Source organism: Euphorbia lathyris, chromosome 2 (genome assembly GCF_963576675.1).
Source record: "Euphorbia lathyris chromosome 2, ddEupLath1.1, whole genome shotgun sequence".
NCBI lineage: Eukaryota > Viridiplantae > Streptophyta > Magnoliopsida > Malpighiales > Euphorbiaceae > Euphorbia > Euphorbia lathyris.
This window is the reverse complement of record NC_088911.1, coordinates 71,337,457-71,355,746: the sequence shown is the minus strand read 5'-3', so window position 1 is coordinate 71,355,746 and position 18,290 is coordinate 71,337,457. Positions and strand designations below refer to the sequence as shown.

Sequence of the window (18,290 nt, the reverse complement as noted above, 5' to 3'; positions counted from 1 at the left end):
CCCAAAATGTAGAAAAATCACCTCATACTGAGTTGATATACATGTGGTATGATTATCCTGAGTAGGTACATATACTGAGCAACTATCATATACTAAGGTAGGAATTCACCTTGATAAGAACTAGGTTCTCAGTATCGCAAACGGTTCATATTCTAGGAAAACTGCGCTTAAACCCACTTGCACCATTAAATGCCTACACGTGTAATAAAAGGCACCTAGGAGAGGCAAACAATTATGAGACAACCCATGCGCCGGAAATGTCATAAATGAGAGAATCTCTGTCGGTTGAACGCCCCAAGGAAAAATGGCTAGTTCAATTAATAGGACCGTTTTAGGTATATATAAATAATGAATAAATTACTCCTCAAATCTCTTCACACATAAATCCTTTGGTATTCAGAATCTCTCTCTCTCAAATCTTCCACAAAACTCTCTGAAAATGACAAACACTCAGAAAATCTCCGGTGAAAATTCTGGAAAATTGATCACCGATGAAAGCCCCAAATCTACTTCTAACCTAACTCCGAGCAAACGTCGTCAAACGGACCCGGCAAGTTCCTCAAAGCAGAAGAAACCCAAGACTAGAACCATGGTGAAGGTTCACACAAAAGTCCACAATCTGGAAGTCCTCAAATGTCGTTGGTTCTCTCCCAGCTTCGTTACTATCGAAAAGCCATTCTGTGAATGGATCGAGAAGAACTAGTGGACATGCCTTTTCTCTCTCCCCGGAACCACCTATCCACGATTGGTTAGGGAATTCTACTCCGGTCTTTATGTTGATAAAGACGATGCTGACTATTTGGAGACGCATGTTAAAGGTCACAAGATTGTAATCACTCCGTCCTACTTGGCAACCTTACTCAACTTGCCTAACAAAGGAACCGAGTTCAGAACAACAAAAGAAAAGGTATCAACGAAAAAGCTTGACCAGATGAAGGGATTTTGCAAACCCAAAAATTACAAAGGAGAAATATCCAGCACGAGTATGGGGCAAAACCAGAAGATGGCACACTACATCTTAACAAACTTCATCTTCCCTAAACTCAACTCAGCCTCGTCTGCCTCCAATTTCGAGCAGTGCTTTATATGGCACATGCTAACATATTGCCCACTCAATATGCCTGTGTTTTTTATTGGAGCTCTCCAACGAGGAGGTAAGAAACTTCGACTAGGTTGTCTAATCTCCAAAATACTCGAAGATCACAAGATCGAGACAATCTCTGAGACTAAGGGTTTGGGATCAGAAATAACTGCAGCTCTGTTATTTGGGTTGTTATTTAACCAACCTTTAAGGGGAGTTGAAAATGCTGAGGAGGATGAGGAAGAAAACGATGCTGAGCAAGAAACTGAAACTGAGATAGCAGCAGATGATGCTGAGCCGGAAGTAGAACCAGAGGACATTCCTGCCGATTCCCCTAAGGCAAAGAAGAAGAGAAAGACATTTGCCACTTGTGCAAAGGATATTGAAACTGTGCCTAGAAAGAAGAGGGCTATGACCAGAGGAAAGAATGTTGATGCTGACCTACCTCAGGTTACACCTAAGTCAGCAGAGAAAAGGAAAGGGCAAGCTGAGCCCGAGGAAGAAAGTGAAGAATCTCCGGAACAACCTCTGAGGAAGAAAGGTAGAAGTTCTGGATTGAAAGTTGTTGAAGCTGATCCAATTGATTGGGTTGTGACACCCAAATCTCACTGCACTCAGAACATTGGGATTGATCTTGAGAAAACTCCAGTTGAGCAAGCTGATGAAGGAGAAGAACAAAGACAGGCTGATACTCAGCTTAATGCTGAAGGAAATGATCATGCTGAGCAGGATAACATTGAGCAAAATCAGGAGGCACATGATGTTGAACAAGAAGAAGAGGAACATCAAAGAGAGGATCTGAATGTTGAAGCTGAGGTTGAGGATGTAGATGTTCAAACTGACCCGTCACCGCCAAAAACTAAGTCCCTCAGAAGACTGAAAAAGAAAGCTGTCAAAACTCCTCTCATTGATCTCTTGGCAGATTCTCCCTCTTTGGAGCAAACTACAGATCCCTCCAATATCTAGTTTGAATATTTTTCTCACCATGTTGAGTCTCCTCCTAAGGAATCGGAGCAAAATCAAGCCTCTGTTACTCGTAGTGAGGAACATGCCAAGACTCCACAAAATCCAAATCCTGCCGAGCAAGAGCTCGAAGATCCAGCCACTCAACATGGGGAGAAAGCTATGGATCCACCTGTTCAAACTCAACATCCTGGTACTGCACCTCAACAAGCCCCAATTCCTCAAGCTAGTAAGCAGCCAACTCCACCACCATCCAGCTCCACCTTCATTCCTGTGTCTGAGCCAACTTCCACTGAGCAACATGCCTATCTTAGTGCAACTCAGTCTGGCCGCCGCATCATCGAAACGGCTCAATCTCTTCTCCAGGAGTTCACCACTTCTGATGCTGCTAGGTCTGCTAATCCTGAGTCAACCAATATCTCTGCAATCACTGAACTTCTCACAGAAATTAAGGGACTCAAGGATCTTATCAGTATTGTGACCACCATCCAATCACAGCAACCTAAGCAAGATCACATTGCCAAGATGACTGAGTTATTCCTTCTGATGATAAACCACATGAACTCCCTTGAAGGTAAAATCAACAATCTCTCTGCCCCTAATCCAGGATATGCGACTTCTGCTGAATTAGATCAACAATTTGCCAAACTGAGAGCAGAACTACCCAACCTTGGGCCAATGGCCAATCCTGAGTATGCCACATCTGCTGAGTTACAGGGATGCTTTGCCAAGCTGACTGCTGATCTCACATGTACACGAGAGCTCGTTTCCTCCACTTCTCAAGGTACAATTGATCAACTCAGTGAAGCCATGAGTCTTCTCAGTGTCAACAAAGCTCAGATGGATGTTGACCCCATCAATGATAAACTTTCATAAGGTATTCTACAGGCCGTTCGCTATGACAATGCTCAACGCATCTTCTATGATTCTGCTCTATTGAAGATGTATCATCAATCCTTTGCTCAAATCACCAGCTCCCTTACTTGGCTTAGTAAGTCCCATGAGTGTATTATCAACCTGATCACTGGGTCTATCCCCGTTCCTCGAAATGTTCGAGATGATTGCGTTCCTGTGATAGATGGCTTGAGTGAGAGCACGAAGCGTTTACAATGCTATTCGAATGTTCTATCCTCAGCTGCTAGAAATGACACCTTTGTCTACAAACCCGATGCTGGCAAAACGGGGGAGAGAACTCAACCTGGAACTCAACAACAGACAGGTGCATCAGGAAGCAAAGTGAAAGGAAAGGGTAAGGCAGTATAATGAGAAAAGAAAAGGCAAGGCTGTGTGAAGAAGTGAAACTTAAGTTTTTGTTTGAAAAATCTATTTTGTGTGCACAAGTATTGTGTATGTGTATGCTTGGTTGAAAATCTATATGTATGTTTCATTCTATCAAATGAACTGTTTTTCTGTTCAAATGCCATACTTGTCAATACACATTAACATAAGCAAATTGAACAAACTGATACTCAGTATATATAATAACGAGTGAATCAAACTGAGTATTCAAGCATTTCTGAAAGCTGACCTAGACTCAAAATAAATTAGAACTAAATCTAGTCAGTACACACATCCTTAGTCTGTCTCAAAATTAAATCTTGGAAGGTTTAAGAGGTAAATTAACAGCCCTTACGGGGGGAGAAATTTCAGAAATGTGAAAAATAAATCAATCATGGGGAATTTCAAAACTGAGTTCCATAATTATGCATTTTGCCAACATCAAAATGGGGGAGTTTGTTGAAACACCTTTCCACAAGATTTTGATTTGACAAAATCATCCATGATTAAGAGACAATTAAATTTAAGTGCTTTATTTTAATTGTACTAATTCGTTTGTTCAATGTTGAGTGTAAATATAAATAAAGATAAATATAAAAAGTAAGACAGGAAGAGGTCAGCATAGAAGCCTAAAGTATCAAGCTGATGGAATCAAACTTAGCATCAAAAGACAAAGACATAAACGCCTACAACAATGTCTCACGAAGCTGAGCTGACTAAACTTATACTCATCTTGGAAATTGCAAATGACAAGGTTTTACGAAGTAGAAGCTAAGTGATTCTTCAGGACAGCATGAAAAAGACGTTTGCTAAAAGACAATGATTACCGCCCCTCTGTACCAATAATTGAATCCTTGGAAATACGCAGAAGACACATTTTGAGAAGTATGGGTCAATGGATTATTGGTAAAGGACAACTGACACAAAAAGACAAGCCAGGCGCAAGAAGACAAGCCTGATGTCTGAAGAAATGCAGAGGAAGGGAATGGTCGGAACAGTCTGAAGCTGACCAGAATCCGTCCCCTAAAAGAGCCGTTTTAACCTTAACGGCTACATCATTTCAAAATGATCCGATTCCAGATTTTCTCCTATATAAGGACAATCAAAATCCTTGGATCATTGCCGAATTAAAAAAAGAAAAATACAAGAGAGAAAAGATACAAAAGCACTTAGTTACAAAAATAGATCTTACACCCATCTTTCATTCTTTGTGTAAATGCTAGAGTGATTACTTGTAATCTTCTAAAGTGTTCTTTATTTGAAAAGGAACAAGTGTTTATCAATTGTAAAATTGAGAGTGTTGTGCTGAGTGTTTGGTTGTAAACATTCAGTGGTAGAGAAATCTAGGTGCTGGGTTGTAGCACTTAGTAGGAGTTGAGTAGACGAATAGAGGAAGGTACTCTTGCATATTCAACTGCCTTGTAACTGGTTTGTGCTCTACCTTTAAAGAGCTCAATATTGGATTCTAAAAGCCCGAAGGACTCTGGGGACTGGACGTAGGCGGAGAGGCCGAACCAGGATAAGTGATACTGAGTAATTTCTAAACTCTCTCTCAATTTATATATGTGCATGTGTTGGATGTGAAATTTACTCAGCATATAAAATTGTTTAAAGTTGACTCTGAGTAATTTCAAGTGCCGTGTTAGAAGCTGACCTCTAAGAGTGTCAACATCTAACTTACAAATAAAACAGCTTTAGTCAATATCCATCCAAAGCTGTCTTATAGTATATCTGGCCAAACTGACCAAAAGCTGAGTTGACAAACTCGCAAAATAACTAAGTCAGCATACAATTAAACGAAAAAGTTATATTAGTTCCTAACCCCCCCCCCCCCCTTGGAACTAATCACACGGGACCAACAACAATTTGTGGGGGACTTTAGCACTTTAGCTGCTCCCTTCACTGGGGTGATTAAAAAGACAGTAGGATTTTCATGGGGAATAGAACAGGAGACTGCTTTTAATATCTTGAAGGATAAATTATATTCTGCTCATGTACTTGCCTTACCTAACTTTGAGAAAGCATTTAAGATTGAATGTGATGCCTCTAGCATAGGTATTGGTGCTATTTTGATGCAGGATAAACGACCAATTGTCTTCTTTAGTGAGAAGTTGAGTGGGGCTTCACTTAATTACCCCACTTATGACAAGGAGTTATACGCTCTAGTGAGGGCATCAAAAACATGGCAGCACTACCTTTGGCCCAAGGAGTTTGTTATTCATTCTGATCACGAGTCCCTAAAGCACCTCAAGGGATGAGGTAAGTTGAATAGACGACATGCACGGTGGATGGAGTTCATTGAGACATTTCCATATGCTATTCAATATAAGCAAGGTAAAGAAAATGTGGTGGCTGATGCACTATCGCGCAGGTCTAGTACAGATGGCGTTAAGAAAGCAGAATTGGTGCAATCCATTCATGAGAAGGTTCGCAAGCACATTGAAGAAGAAAATAGATGGGTTGCTTCTAAAGTAAACCAACATCGTAAACGGGTTGTGTTTGCACCTGGTGGTTTAGTGTGGGTGCATTTTCGAAAAGAGAGATTTCCAAAACTTCGTAAAAATAAGCTTCAACCCCGAGGCGATGGTCCTTTTCGAGTTTTAGAGCGTGTTAATGACAACGCTCACAAAATTGATTTACCTGGTGAGTATAATGTATCTACTACTTTTAATTTTACTGATTTGTCTTTTTATGACGCAGATTCTGATTTGAGGTCGAATCCTTCTAAGGAGGGATGGAATGATATAACCCGGGTTGAAAATCCGGATTCTCTTATGGAGCGAATACGTCTACCAGATGGACCTGATACTCGAGCACGTGCTAAGTAGTTTGAAGAGGAGCTCCAAACATATGTAGTGCAAATGTTAGATATGTCAGACCAAATTGACACAGGTGGAATTCAAGAAGCTATAACTTTTTCATACCTCTCGAGTTGCTCGGAAAGTGAACACATCAAACAAACCGAACACGGGCTAAACGAAATGGGCAATAAAATTGGTTTAAAAAATTACAGGATGAGTTTTAGCCATTTGGATTTACTAGAAAATAAAATCAATTCAATATGAATTGATTTAACTTTTCAATGGTCAAAATGGCAACTTCCACAAACCATGTGAACCTAATTAATTTCATAAGAATTGATTTTTGTTTTCTCATTTACAATTGTCAACTGTGTGTTGATTTTCTTTGTCTTAATGGTTGACTAAATAAAGTACTTAAATGCCCTTGTATTATTGTTGTTATCAAAGATATGTAAGGGCAATTCAAGTCATTGTTTGTATTTGCTTTACCTATTTAAGGGTGAGCTTTTTCATATGTAAGACACAAGTTTCATTTTAATAAAAATATTACTCTTAAAAGTTTGTGAGTGGTTTCTCTTGTGTTTTTTGGGACACTACTTTGAACAGTTCGGGATTAAATCCTTAATTGTTGGAGATTGGGATTGAGTCTTTACAACCTAGTTTTGTAAGGGTTCTTTTCTGTCCGAACCTGATTTGTTAGCTTTCCTAGGGATCAAATCTAGTTGTCGGGTTTTTGAGGTACTGTTCCTTCCTCGTGGATTTGCATCACCTTTGGGTACTTATCATGCTCCTAATGCGGTACCTACGACTGGAGAGAGTTCTCCAATAGCACCTTTGCATGCGGTTGTGCCTACTACAGCACTTGCTGGTACAATAGTCTCTTGATAAACACTTCCTACTCGGCTTCATATGAAGGACATCAGCAGCCTTGCTGGTATAGGAGCTCTGTTACACATTCTTCCTACTCGGCTTAATACATCAAACAACAATAGCCTTGCCGTATCAAATGAACACATTAATTCTGCCCATCTCTCTTAATTCCACTCCCTCAACAGCCACTGGACCTGGACCTTTACCTGCAGCGCCTAATAGCAGGTTTGCGACACTTGCAACGCCTAACACCGGGACTGATATGTTTGATTCAATACCTTCAGGTGCTGCTAAAATTTCCTCGTTCCCTCTGCCAGCTCGTGTACATCCAATGCAATTGCGACAAGCCACTCTTAATTCTAAAAGATGGTTCGAGGGACTTCTTGCCTCTCATCCCCATGGTCAAACCGCACCCACGTGCTTTAGCAAAGCTCACAAGATTCCTAAATGGCGAGTAGCAATGTCTGAGGAGATTATAGCTCTCCTAAATAATAAAACTTGGTGTCTTATTCCTTGACCACTGCACAGGAATATTATTACATATTGGTGGTTGTTCTGAATCAAACATAAATCTGATGGCTCCATTGAACGATATAAAGCCATACCTGTAGCACGTGGTTTTACACATCAATCGGGTATTGATTACAAAGACTTTTAGTCTCGTGGTTAAAGCTACCACCATTTGCACTGTCATTGCACTAGCAGCTTCACGCGAATGGTTCATAAATTAGGTGGTTGTCTCCAATGCCTTTCTCCATGGCAATCTATCTGAACAAAATTTTTATGGAGCAACCTCAAGGATTTTGAGATATTGAGAAACCCAGTCATGTGTGTCTTTTAAAAAGAGTCTTTATGGTCTCAAACAGGTGCCTCGGGAATGGTTCACTTGGCTTAAGAATTTTTTGATTCTTCTTGGATTCACCATGTTTCAGGAGGGTAATTCATTGTTCATAAAACATCAAAGTACTGAAAAAATCTTTATGCTTATCTACGTTGATGATATTTTGGTTACGGGCACCTCCTCCCCCCTCGTTCTTACAACGATCACACATATTGAACATGAATTTCATATCCGCAACTTGGGACGTGTCGAATATTTTCTTGGTGTTGAGATCATATATGCCAAGCAAGGCATTCATATATGTCAATCACCTATGGCTACAACTCCACCTTTATCCAAAAATCTTGGTACGCGATTGGTTTTTAGGGATGAATACAGAAGTGTAGTTGGTGCTTTATAATATCTCACACTGACTTGTCCTGACATAGTTGTAAAATTAGAGGTTTGAGTCAGTTTAGAGGTTTTGACTGGTCAAACTTCGAATAGTGGTGCTTGGCGAATAAAGGTTTGAAAGAGTTTACTGAGTCCAGAAAAGACTGATTTTACAAGTTTTTTCAATTATTTTATTGGTCCGTCTCTTTTGAAGTACATTTTTATACCTAATTACTACTCTTTAACCTGAAATCATGTTCTTATTAGTAATTTTGCACAAACAACTATTACAATGAGCTAAGTTTTAGTAAATAAATGTAGGGAGTAAGCTAAGTATATGCGAAGTAGGGTGTTGGTGTTTTTAGATGTGATATATATAGAAAAGTGAAAGAAGGTTGGGTTGGGCGAATATATGAAATAGAAAAAGGTAGTAGAGTAGAAGTAAGTTTGATAATACGTATAGTAAGCAAATGAGTGAATTGAAAAGGGAAAAGTGAGAGAAATAGTAAAGGTGCAGTGAAGTGTTATTAATTGCTGTTGTGGAAGAAGAGAAACATAATAAGAATTAAGGCAACCTCTCTATCTCTCTATCTCTTCATTCCATATTTGATTATTTCTATCACAGGTAAGCTACTTTCTCTTTTATTTTTATTTGATTTGAATCCCTTCCCATCACATATAACTTCTTCTTCTTCTTCTTCTTTTGCAGGAAGGAAAATGCCAGAAGAAGAAATAATAAGCCCATTCCCATCCAGCAACTTCATTCCAAACAATAATAATTCATACTCTGACCATCAATTAGCTCAAAGAAAAGCTGGAGAAGCAGGTTCTTTCCTTCCTTCCTTCTTTACAGATTATATCTTTAGGTTTATTTGCTGCGCCATTCATATTCATATTCATATTCATATTCATATTTTATAAGTTGGTCAAATTCCATTTCTTTTACCAAAATTAAAAACAAAAGCGATTTTGCGGCCATTATGATGTTGGCGCAGAGTGCGGGTGGGTAAATAAGTTAACTACATACATGCGCTGCGGTCCCACTTTCCTTTTCTTTATAAAGCTAACCGATTCTTTCTCCTCAATCCTACTATTTGCTTTCTTATTTACCCGTTTCTTTCCAATTTTCAATTTTTTTTGTTTTTTATACAAAAGGACAGACCAATTCACTCAACTTAAGAACAAATCTTAAATTTTATTAGGAATCAAATTTTTATTTTATTAAAAAAACAAAGAATTCTTATATTCTTAATATTATTTTTAAGTTTCGTGGAAAATGATTAATATTATAAACCAGAAAATCTCCTGATAGTGAAAAGTGGGTCAACCATAGATATGGTCCCATGCCATTCCAATTTTCATTTTTATATTTGAATTTGAATAAAAGTGGAGTGAGGATGAATTCATCATAACACTAATTATGCTCAATTCAAACACGCGGCTACATATTTTATCCTAAAAGTTTAATATATATGTTCAACTCCAACTATTATTTATGCAAATCATACTCATATACATCAACTTAAACCGTATATATTGTTATCCTCACAAAATAAAACATAACATGGCAAAACCTATTAATTTTGTACTACATTGTTTATCATGTTCATATCTTTTAAGATTTAATCAGTTATTCATTAGAAGAATCAACAGTGAAATTTGATTAACATATAATTTAAAAAGAAGAATTTGAACATAATTGTGAAATGAGAGGCAGCTTCAAGAAGGAACGAAGCAGCAGAATGGCTAAGGAAGATGGACAAAGGGGCATTAGGTAGTCTGTCTAAAGAACCAAGTGAACAAGAGTTTTGCCTTGCTCTAAGAAATGGTCTCATTCTGTGCAATGTCCTCAACAAAGTCAATCCTGGTGCTGTCCTCAAAGTGGTTGACAATCCAATACTTGCTGTCCAGTCTACAGAAGCAGCAGCACAGTCTGCTATTCAGTATTTTGAGAACATGAGAAATTTTTTAGTCGCTGTCAAAGACATGAAGCTCTTGACTTTTGAAGCTTCTCATCTAGAGAAGGTTTGCTCTTCTTTTTTTCACAAATTCAACAACATCATTCTACATTTTTTTTTATGTTTGATTTCAACAACACACAGGGAGGCTCATCCAGTATGGTGGTCGACTGTATCTTGTGTCTTAAAGGATATTATGAGTGGAAGCTGGCTGGGGGAATTGGGGTATGGAGATATGGAGGCCTTGTCAAGATTGTCTCCTTACCAACTGCTACTGATGACTCTGACTCTCAATTATCACAACATGAACACCTTCTAGATTTTCTCCATCTTTCTCTTTCTAATGACGAATCAAAGATTGCTAATTGCTTAGCATTTCTTTTTGATCAATTCGGACTCCGACTACTACATGCTTACCTCACAGAAACTAATGAAATTGAAGGGCTACCTTTGAATTCATTGGTAGGTAATACACATAAATTAAATATTTGCTTTTGCACGCCTATTAACTTTATGCTAATTCCATATGAAATTTCAGGTAATTGATACTTTACTGAGCAAGGTAGTTAAAGATTTCTCTGCATCCCTTGTTTCTCAGAGCACACAGGTAATGTCTATGGTTCAATCATTCTACCTCTTTCCTTAATGCCTTTTAACAGTAATTACTAATCTTGTTTTCCACTAATTATAGCTTGGACAGTTTCTAAAGAGACTATTAAAGGGAGATATATCAAAACTTGACTTTATAGAAGCCATTTCACAATATCTTAGGCAAAGAACCAACATGGTGTCAAGTGATTTCTCCAAGTTTTGTGTCTGTGGCGGGAAACGACAAGTTATTACGAGTCATGCCATTGATCAATCTTATTCTGCTGATACAGAACTAGTTGATCTTCACAAGAAACAGCTTGAGGTTTGAATGAATTCCACCTGTTTTCAATCTCAATACTTACTTTCTTTGAGTAGAGGATGGTTGCAGCTAACCAGATTATGTTCAGGAGCTAAGAATTCATTACAAAATGACAAAAAGAGAAATGCAGCAAATTCAAGCAGATTGGGAAAAGGAACTCATTAGACTTTGTGAGAAACATTCTTGTGTTGTATTCATTTTTCATGCATTTATTTATGTTTCACAATAAGGACTCCTAGTAAAGTATCTTATTTGCCTCAGGGCATCACATCAAGGGCCTTGAAGTTGCATCCACTATGTACCACAAAGTTTTGGAGCAAAACCGCCAACTTTACAATCAAGTCCAAGACCTAAAAGGTGATCATTATTTAGTTTTTACTTGATCATTAATTAGTGGGATTATGATAAGAAGTAACATTTGTTTTTTTTTTTAAATAGGATGCATCAGGGTGTATTGTAGAGTGAGGCCATTCTTACCAGGGCAATCAAAAGGACAATCTACCGTCGATTACATCGGAGAAAATGGAAATGTCATGATTGTCAATCCTCTCAAGCAAGGAAAAGATGCAAGAAGGATATTTTCTTTCAATAAAGCTTTTGGAACAAATGTCACACAAGGTACTTAACTTATCATCTCTTTCAAATGCTAGAATTCAACTTAACACAAGAGACAATTTCATTTTTTATTTTTTTATTTTCAGAACAAATATATGGGGACACTCAGCCTTTGATAAGATCTGTTTTAGACGGTTACAATGTTTGCATCTTCGCATATGGACAAACTGGATCAGGAAAAACATATACAATGGTATGGAGAAAATGGTTATGAGTGTTCTCTTATATCTCACCAACGCTTATGTGATGTTTATTAATATTTTTCACAGAGTGGCCCTGATATGACCACTGAGGAAACATGGGGAGTGAACTACCGAGCTCTTCGTGACTTGTTTCAGATTTCAAAGACAAGGGCAAATGCAATAAATTATGAAGTCGGTGTTCAAATGATTGAAATTTACAACGAACAAGTCAGAGACCTACTAGTTAGCGATGGGTCGAGCAGAAGATATCCTTTCACTATTTTTTTTTTTTTTTTTTTTGTATCTATTAATCTTTACAAAATTTTAGCTACATTTTATCCTAATTTCCTCATGGAGTCTTTTAACAACATGAACATTAGATATACGCAACAATTCTCAATTGAATGGACTGAATGTACCTGATGCAAGCTGGGTTCCAGTTTCAAGCACTCAAGATGTTCTTGATCTAATGAGAATTGGTCACAGAAATCGTGCTGTAGGTGCGACAGCTTTAAATGAGAGGAGCAGCCGTTCCCATAGGTACATTTTCTTAATTGTTCATCCTACTATATAGTTATAAGGGTATGGTTAGTAATACTATTTCTATAAGCTGCATGCAGTGTCTTGACAGTTCATGTACATGGAAAAGAATTGGTTTCTGGATCCATACTTAAAGGTTGCCTACATTTAGTAGATTTGGCTGGAAGTGAAAGAGTTGATAAATCTGAAGCTGTAGGGGAAAGATTGAGAGAAGCTCAACATATTAATCGATCTCTCTCTGCACTAGGCGATGTGATCTCTGCCCTCGCGCAAAAAAGTGCTTATGTTCCTTATAGAAACAGCAAGCTCACACAAGTCTTACAGGACTCTTTAGGTATATAATATTTCTTACAGAAAGAATCAAATCCTTTTCATTTCAAAATGTTTTAACTTTGTAATTTTGTTTAGGTGGGCATGCTAAAACATTGATGTTTGTGCATATAAGCCCGGAAGTTAATGCTATTGGAGAGACAATTAGTACGCTTAAATTTGCTGAGAGAGTTGCATCTATAGAACTTGGAGCTGCTCGATCCAATAAAGAAACTGGCGAAATTCGAAATCTCAAAGAAGAGGTTCGTTTTTTCTTGGCTGCTGTCTGCAGTTCTGTAGTTACTTAACTGAAATGGTAGAACAGCATTGGTATAACATTGCTTGTTGTGCAGATATCAAATCTTAAAGAACTTTTGGAGAGAAAGGAAGCTGAAATTGAACAAATGAAAGCTGGAAATGTTAGGAACACAACAGAATCTCAAAAGCCAAGAGCTGTTTCTCCATTCTATATGCCTAGATATGGTACAAGCTCCATCTTAAAGACGGAAGCATCTCAAAGACCAAATGATGAAGCTAGAACTACTGAGGTAAAAGAGAAACAAGTGATTCAAATTTCCCTTCTTTATTGTGATATATAATCAAATCTCCAAGTTCCATATTGCACTTTTATTTTCAGTCGAGAAGTTGTTCATCAGGAAAGCAAAGGCGGTCAAGATTTCCTTCAGCCCTCACAAACAAAGACACATTGCCGAAAATTTCTTATGCAGTTGAAGAGAGGTTAGCTAGTTCTGCAAAGCCAAGGTCTCCGTCTCCTCCTGTAAGGAGATCGATCTCTACAGATAGAGGAGCTCAAATTAGAAGCAAGATAAAGGCCGAGACAATTGAGCAGCAAGTCATAGCTAGAGTACCATTTCCAGCTCGAGTAACTGTTAGCAAATCCATAGCAACAACAGATAACAGTAGAAAGATTGTGGACATAGGTTCCCGAGAAAGAATGAAGCAGGATAACATCTCTGATGCATTAGTTAACCTCCAAAAGATTACCTCCAGAAGGGAATACCCAGAGCAGGAAGAGGAGCAGTTTAGGCAAGCTCTTACTGTAAGACAAGGAGGGATCAGAAAAACAAAAAATGAAAGTAAGGTCAGGGAAAAGAACCAAATGGCTGCAAAGTTTGACAAGTCTGAAATGTTGAAGGATATGGATGGTGGCTGCAAGAAGGCAGAGGAGCTGCCGAGAAAGAGTGACTTGTCAGAAGCAGAAAATGAGGAATTGGTTCCCGAGTCACCAATAGTTGGCGCTTTAAAGATAAAGAAAGTTCAAATGACAAGGAATTATCAGAATGTTGAAGCAAGGTATAATTTGTTATTATAGTGATAAATAGATTGATTATATCTCAGAAATTGGTAAGTAAATGTTTCCAGTTGCACTAAATGCAGTTGCAGAGCAAGTATGGAAGCATTAATGGCTGGGAAACTTGAAAACAAGCTTCCAAATAGTATGGTTCGTAATGCAAAGGAAGGTGGTAATACTTGGATGCCTGAATTCAGGCGAAGTCGTTCTACTCCTCGAGGACCTTAATATTGTTTATGTATTTTTCCAGAGAGGTGCGTGCGTGGGTGTTTTTCTTGTAAACTATAATTATAGTAAAGTAATTGAATTTTATCATAAATGAAGGATATTCTAAATATATGAATTTGTAGATTAGTTAGCAACAGCAACCGCAAACAGGCTTAGTTAATAATGCGAAAATCTTGGACCGAATGATGAAAGATGGTTTATTAGAGAAACAAAGTATTCTAAATATAGTTGAATAAAAACAGCATCAAGGTGTTCCATATATAAAATTGGTGATTTAGAAATAGGATTATTCGAAAATGGGTGAGGCATTTAGCATTTGGGATGAGGGAAAGAGAAACAGTTGTGTAACCCTAATTTACGAAGCGAAGTTTGCAGAATCATACCGAAATGTATTAGTAACATGGAAGAAAAGCGTTGAAAATTATTCGCTGAGCATTAGTGTGGAAAACCCTTTAAACGAGACAAGATGCAAAATAGACATGAGGGGGAAAAAGGGGTTAAAATCGTTGGAAATGGGGGAAAAAAGAGTAGAGGTATTCTGGGATTTTAGAGAGGCGAAATTCTCAGAGAATCCAGAGCCATGGTCGAAGTATTACGTGGCAATAGTGCAGGAAGAGGAGGTGGTTTTAGTGGTAGGAGATATGAAGAAAGAAGCACTTAAAAGAACAAAGAAGAGAGAGGGAATGGAAGAAGCAAAGTTGTTGTGCAAGAAAGAGTATATTTATGGGAAGAAAGTGTTGTCAACAAAAGTAATGGTGGATAAGAAAGAACATGAAGTAGTTATAGAATTATCGTGTGGAATAGGGGAGCCGGAGCTTTCGATAAGCATAGATAGCTACGAAGTAATACATGTAATGAATTTGAATTGGAGATTTAGAGGGAATGAGAATGTCAACATCACCAATAATGGACAGCTTCAAGTACAAGTGTATTGGGATGTGCATGATTGGTTGTTTGCACCTGCATCTGCATCCGGGACTACTGGGAATGCTTTGTTCATTTTTAAGGAAATGGAGAAAAATACCTTTCATAATAATAATAGGACTGGTCTATGGTTTGATCATTCTCCTTTGGACTCCACTCCTGCCTTTTTCCATGTCATTTATGCTTCCAAATTTGACTGAACAATTCTTTTCTTTTTCTTTAACAACAAAAGCCTCTAGTTTTTTGTTGCCTAATCTTCTATTTCACAATCATTTTCATAGTTACATCACCTTACTTATTCTAGAAGCATCTCTAATAAAGGATGCCCAAAAGAGTGCTAGCTGATGTGACATCAGGTTTGACAACTTTGAAAGGATGCCCACTATTGGAGTGATTGTGAGTACCAAGGAAAGTTACTAATTTTTGGCAACCTTGTTTATTATTTTTTAATATAAAATATGTGACCCCTCTCCTAGAAATAATACAATCTCGAGCTTTTTATTTTTAATATTTATAATAAAATAATAATTTGTAGGATTATAATGACAACTTTTCAAACAACTTTTACTGGAGCATTTTTTAAGTAAATGTTGTCAAAAGTGATGTGGATGAAAGAGACAATAAAATATTATATTTTAGGATTATGTGTTAAGTTTTGGCACTCTTTTAAGCACCCTTTATTGGAGATGCTCCTATATGCATTTAGAATTGTATTTTCTCCGAATTACTCATGTTCTTACCTGCAAATTTAAATTATTCTAATATATATATATATATATATATATATATATATATATATTGAGTTGTAGTACAAGAAAATTCACTTAATACATAGTTACACTCTTAAACTTGATAAGTTTTATCTATTGACATTCTGAACTTTTTAAATAACATATCACACATTTATAGTTGGCATTAAAAACCTATCACATACTTAAAGTTACTCATTCGGATCTCTTAGATACAAAATCGTTGATTTGTCATATTTGACAGACGAGGTCGTTGTGCATGCTATAGGAAAAAGAAAAGCGTATTAATTCGTTTTATATGTCACCCCATATGTCAAAGATGACAGATCAACAATTTTATATGCAGGAGGTCCAAATGAGCCAACTTTAGGTGTGCAATAGTTTTTAATGTCAAGTATAGGTGTGTGATAGGTTTTTTAAGCCAACTATAAGTGTATGATATGTTATTTAAAAAGTTCAGGGTGCCAATAGACAAAATGTGTCAAGTTTAAAGATGTAAATATGCATTACGATTAAGCCCAAGAAAATACTAATAAGGAAGCAATTACAATAATAAACTAGTCGAAAACTCGTGCGATACACGGATACGAAACTTTTATATAATTTAGATAAATAAATAAATTGACATATTTACTTTTAAGTAATTTTATATCATGCTATATTTGAAATTAATATATATATTTTTATTGATAATTCAAATCAAATTAAATTAATTTTGAAAATAATTGATTAATTTTTTTATAGAATTTTAATTAAAGGTGAATGATTTATTTATTTTTACAAAATTCAACTATTTGTACTTTTTAGTAATTTTAATATTTTTTTTATAACTAGAATTCTATGAAACAATAATAATAAAATAGAAGATTAATTAAGAAATATATTAGAATATAATAAAAAACTAAAAATTAAATTAAACTACAATTAAAATTAAATATTATATCTATGATACAAAAGAATTACAATCTATGTTAAACAAAAATTAAATTAAACTAGAATTAAAATTAAATATTATATCTACGTTACAAAAGAAATACAATCTATGTTAAAATGGAAGCAACATCAATATATTATGCTATAAACTATTACAATCAATATTTTTCTAATATTGCATATGAAGAAACTTTATCAATTCAATATGTTACATATAAAAAATAAAATTCATAAGAATTAGTCACAAATTCATCTTAATGATAATCACTTTGCTTGATGGAATTTCATGATCACCAAGTATTCGAATTCAATTATTCATTATGCTATAATAACCCATATATCTAATTGAATCAGTTTAAGGTGATGATTTCTCCTATTTTCATCTCGTAATATCGCATCAAGACATTCAACCGATTTGTTATTCATTCTTTCACTGTGTAGAATATTAGTCCCTCTCGTAGACAGTCCCGTTCAATTGGATCCTAATGACCAAGTGAAATTTGGACCTTCACCGTCAGATCAGGTGATATTACAATCCTAAGGTCATGAAATTACTTAATTTAATATTAGTTAACTGATTTTTTTATTAATTCCAATCAACTCCTAAAAAGAAGGAAACAGCTTTTGGAGAGAAAGAAATCTGATTTTGGAGAACGACCATCTTCTTCACCCTACTCCTTCGTCTGCAGAATTGCGTTCATTCACCCTAAGAATTGAATGCTGGATAATTAAATTAGTTAATTAACGTTTGATTTTTCTGATATACCATCTCTCCTTCCTCCTTTCTTTTTCCATATTATGGAAGGCTATAGCTACCATTGTTGAACGAAGTAGAAACCTCCGTCCAGTTGCCGGAGAATAAGGAAACAATAATATTGTTTGATTCTGATCCGGAGGAGAATGAAAAACTGAGGTTCCTAAAATTCAATACTGTTTATGAATTATAAATCCAAATTTCTTATATTAAAAAACCATTATTCAACGATACCAGTTGTCAGCAAAAAACTTTGAGTTAAAAGCCAGTACCAGAGAAAACTAAAAATTGAGATCCTGAAATTCAGTAGTGTGAAAAATCCATTGGGACTCTTTGTTGAAGTAGGAATCGCTATTGTTTGTCAAGATAATTTGTCTTTCTTATTTTATGTCTCTTTTAAAAGGGATTGAATTGCATAGTGTGGTGAACTAGATTAGCAATTGTGTGAACTTAAATATGTGATGAACATAAAAAGTAATAAGTCTTTATACCCAATTATTGAATTCTATTTCTTGTAATTTCATTATTTATCCACAGAGAATCACTTGGTTTTCTATGGCTTATTATGATGGAATTCCATCAACAAACCACATGAAACATGAATCCATTTAGAAAGGAATGGATTTCAATGAAGCAGGAATGACTTTTCTACAGTTTCTTCTCCAACGTT

At 36.3% G+C, this 18,290-nt stretch overlaps 2 protein-coding genes across 2 annotated transcripts; both read left to right on the top strand.

Moving 5' to 3' along the window:
• Positions 1-8,677: 8,677 nt before the first annotated feature.
• LOC136218569 (kinesin-like protein KIN-14F) lies at positions 8,678-14,399 on the top strand. Its single transcript, XM_066005534.1, has 17 exons — positions 8,678-8,831; positions 8,916-9,032; positions 9,924-10,231; positions 10,309-10,626; positions 10,703-10,771; positions 10,856-11,077; positions 11,163-11,244; positions 11,336-11,431; positions 11,513-11,692; positions 11,776-11,882; positions 11,959-12,139; positions 12,249-12,411; positions 12,492-12,745; positions 12,820-12,983; positions 13,074-13,268; positions 13,358-14,034; positions 14,119-14,399. Exons 2-17 carry the CDS (start codon positions 8,924-8,926, stop codon positions 14,258-14,260), a joined length of 3,267 nt encoding a protein of 1,088 aa, XP_065861606.1. The 5' UTR covers positions 8,678-8,831; positions 8,916-8,923; the 3' UTR covers positions 14,261-14,399.
• Positions 14,400-14,545: 146 nt separating this feature from the next.
• Positions 14,546-15,384, top strand: LOC136217113 (uncharacterized). The gene has a single exon (XM_066003696.1). It carries the CDS (start codon positions 14,557-14,559, stop codon positions 15,382-15,384), a length of 828 nt encoding a protein of 275 aa, XP_065859768.1. The 5' UTR covers positions 14,546-14,556.
• The last annotated feature ends 2,906 nt before the right edge of the window (positions 15,385-18,290 follow it).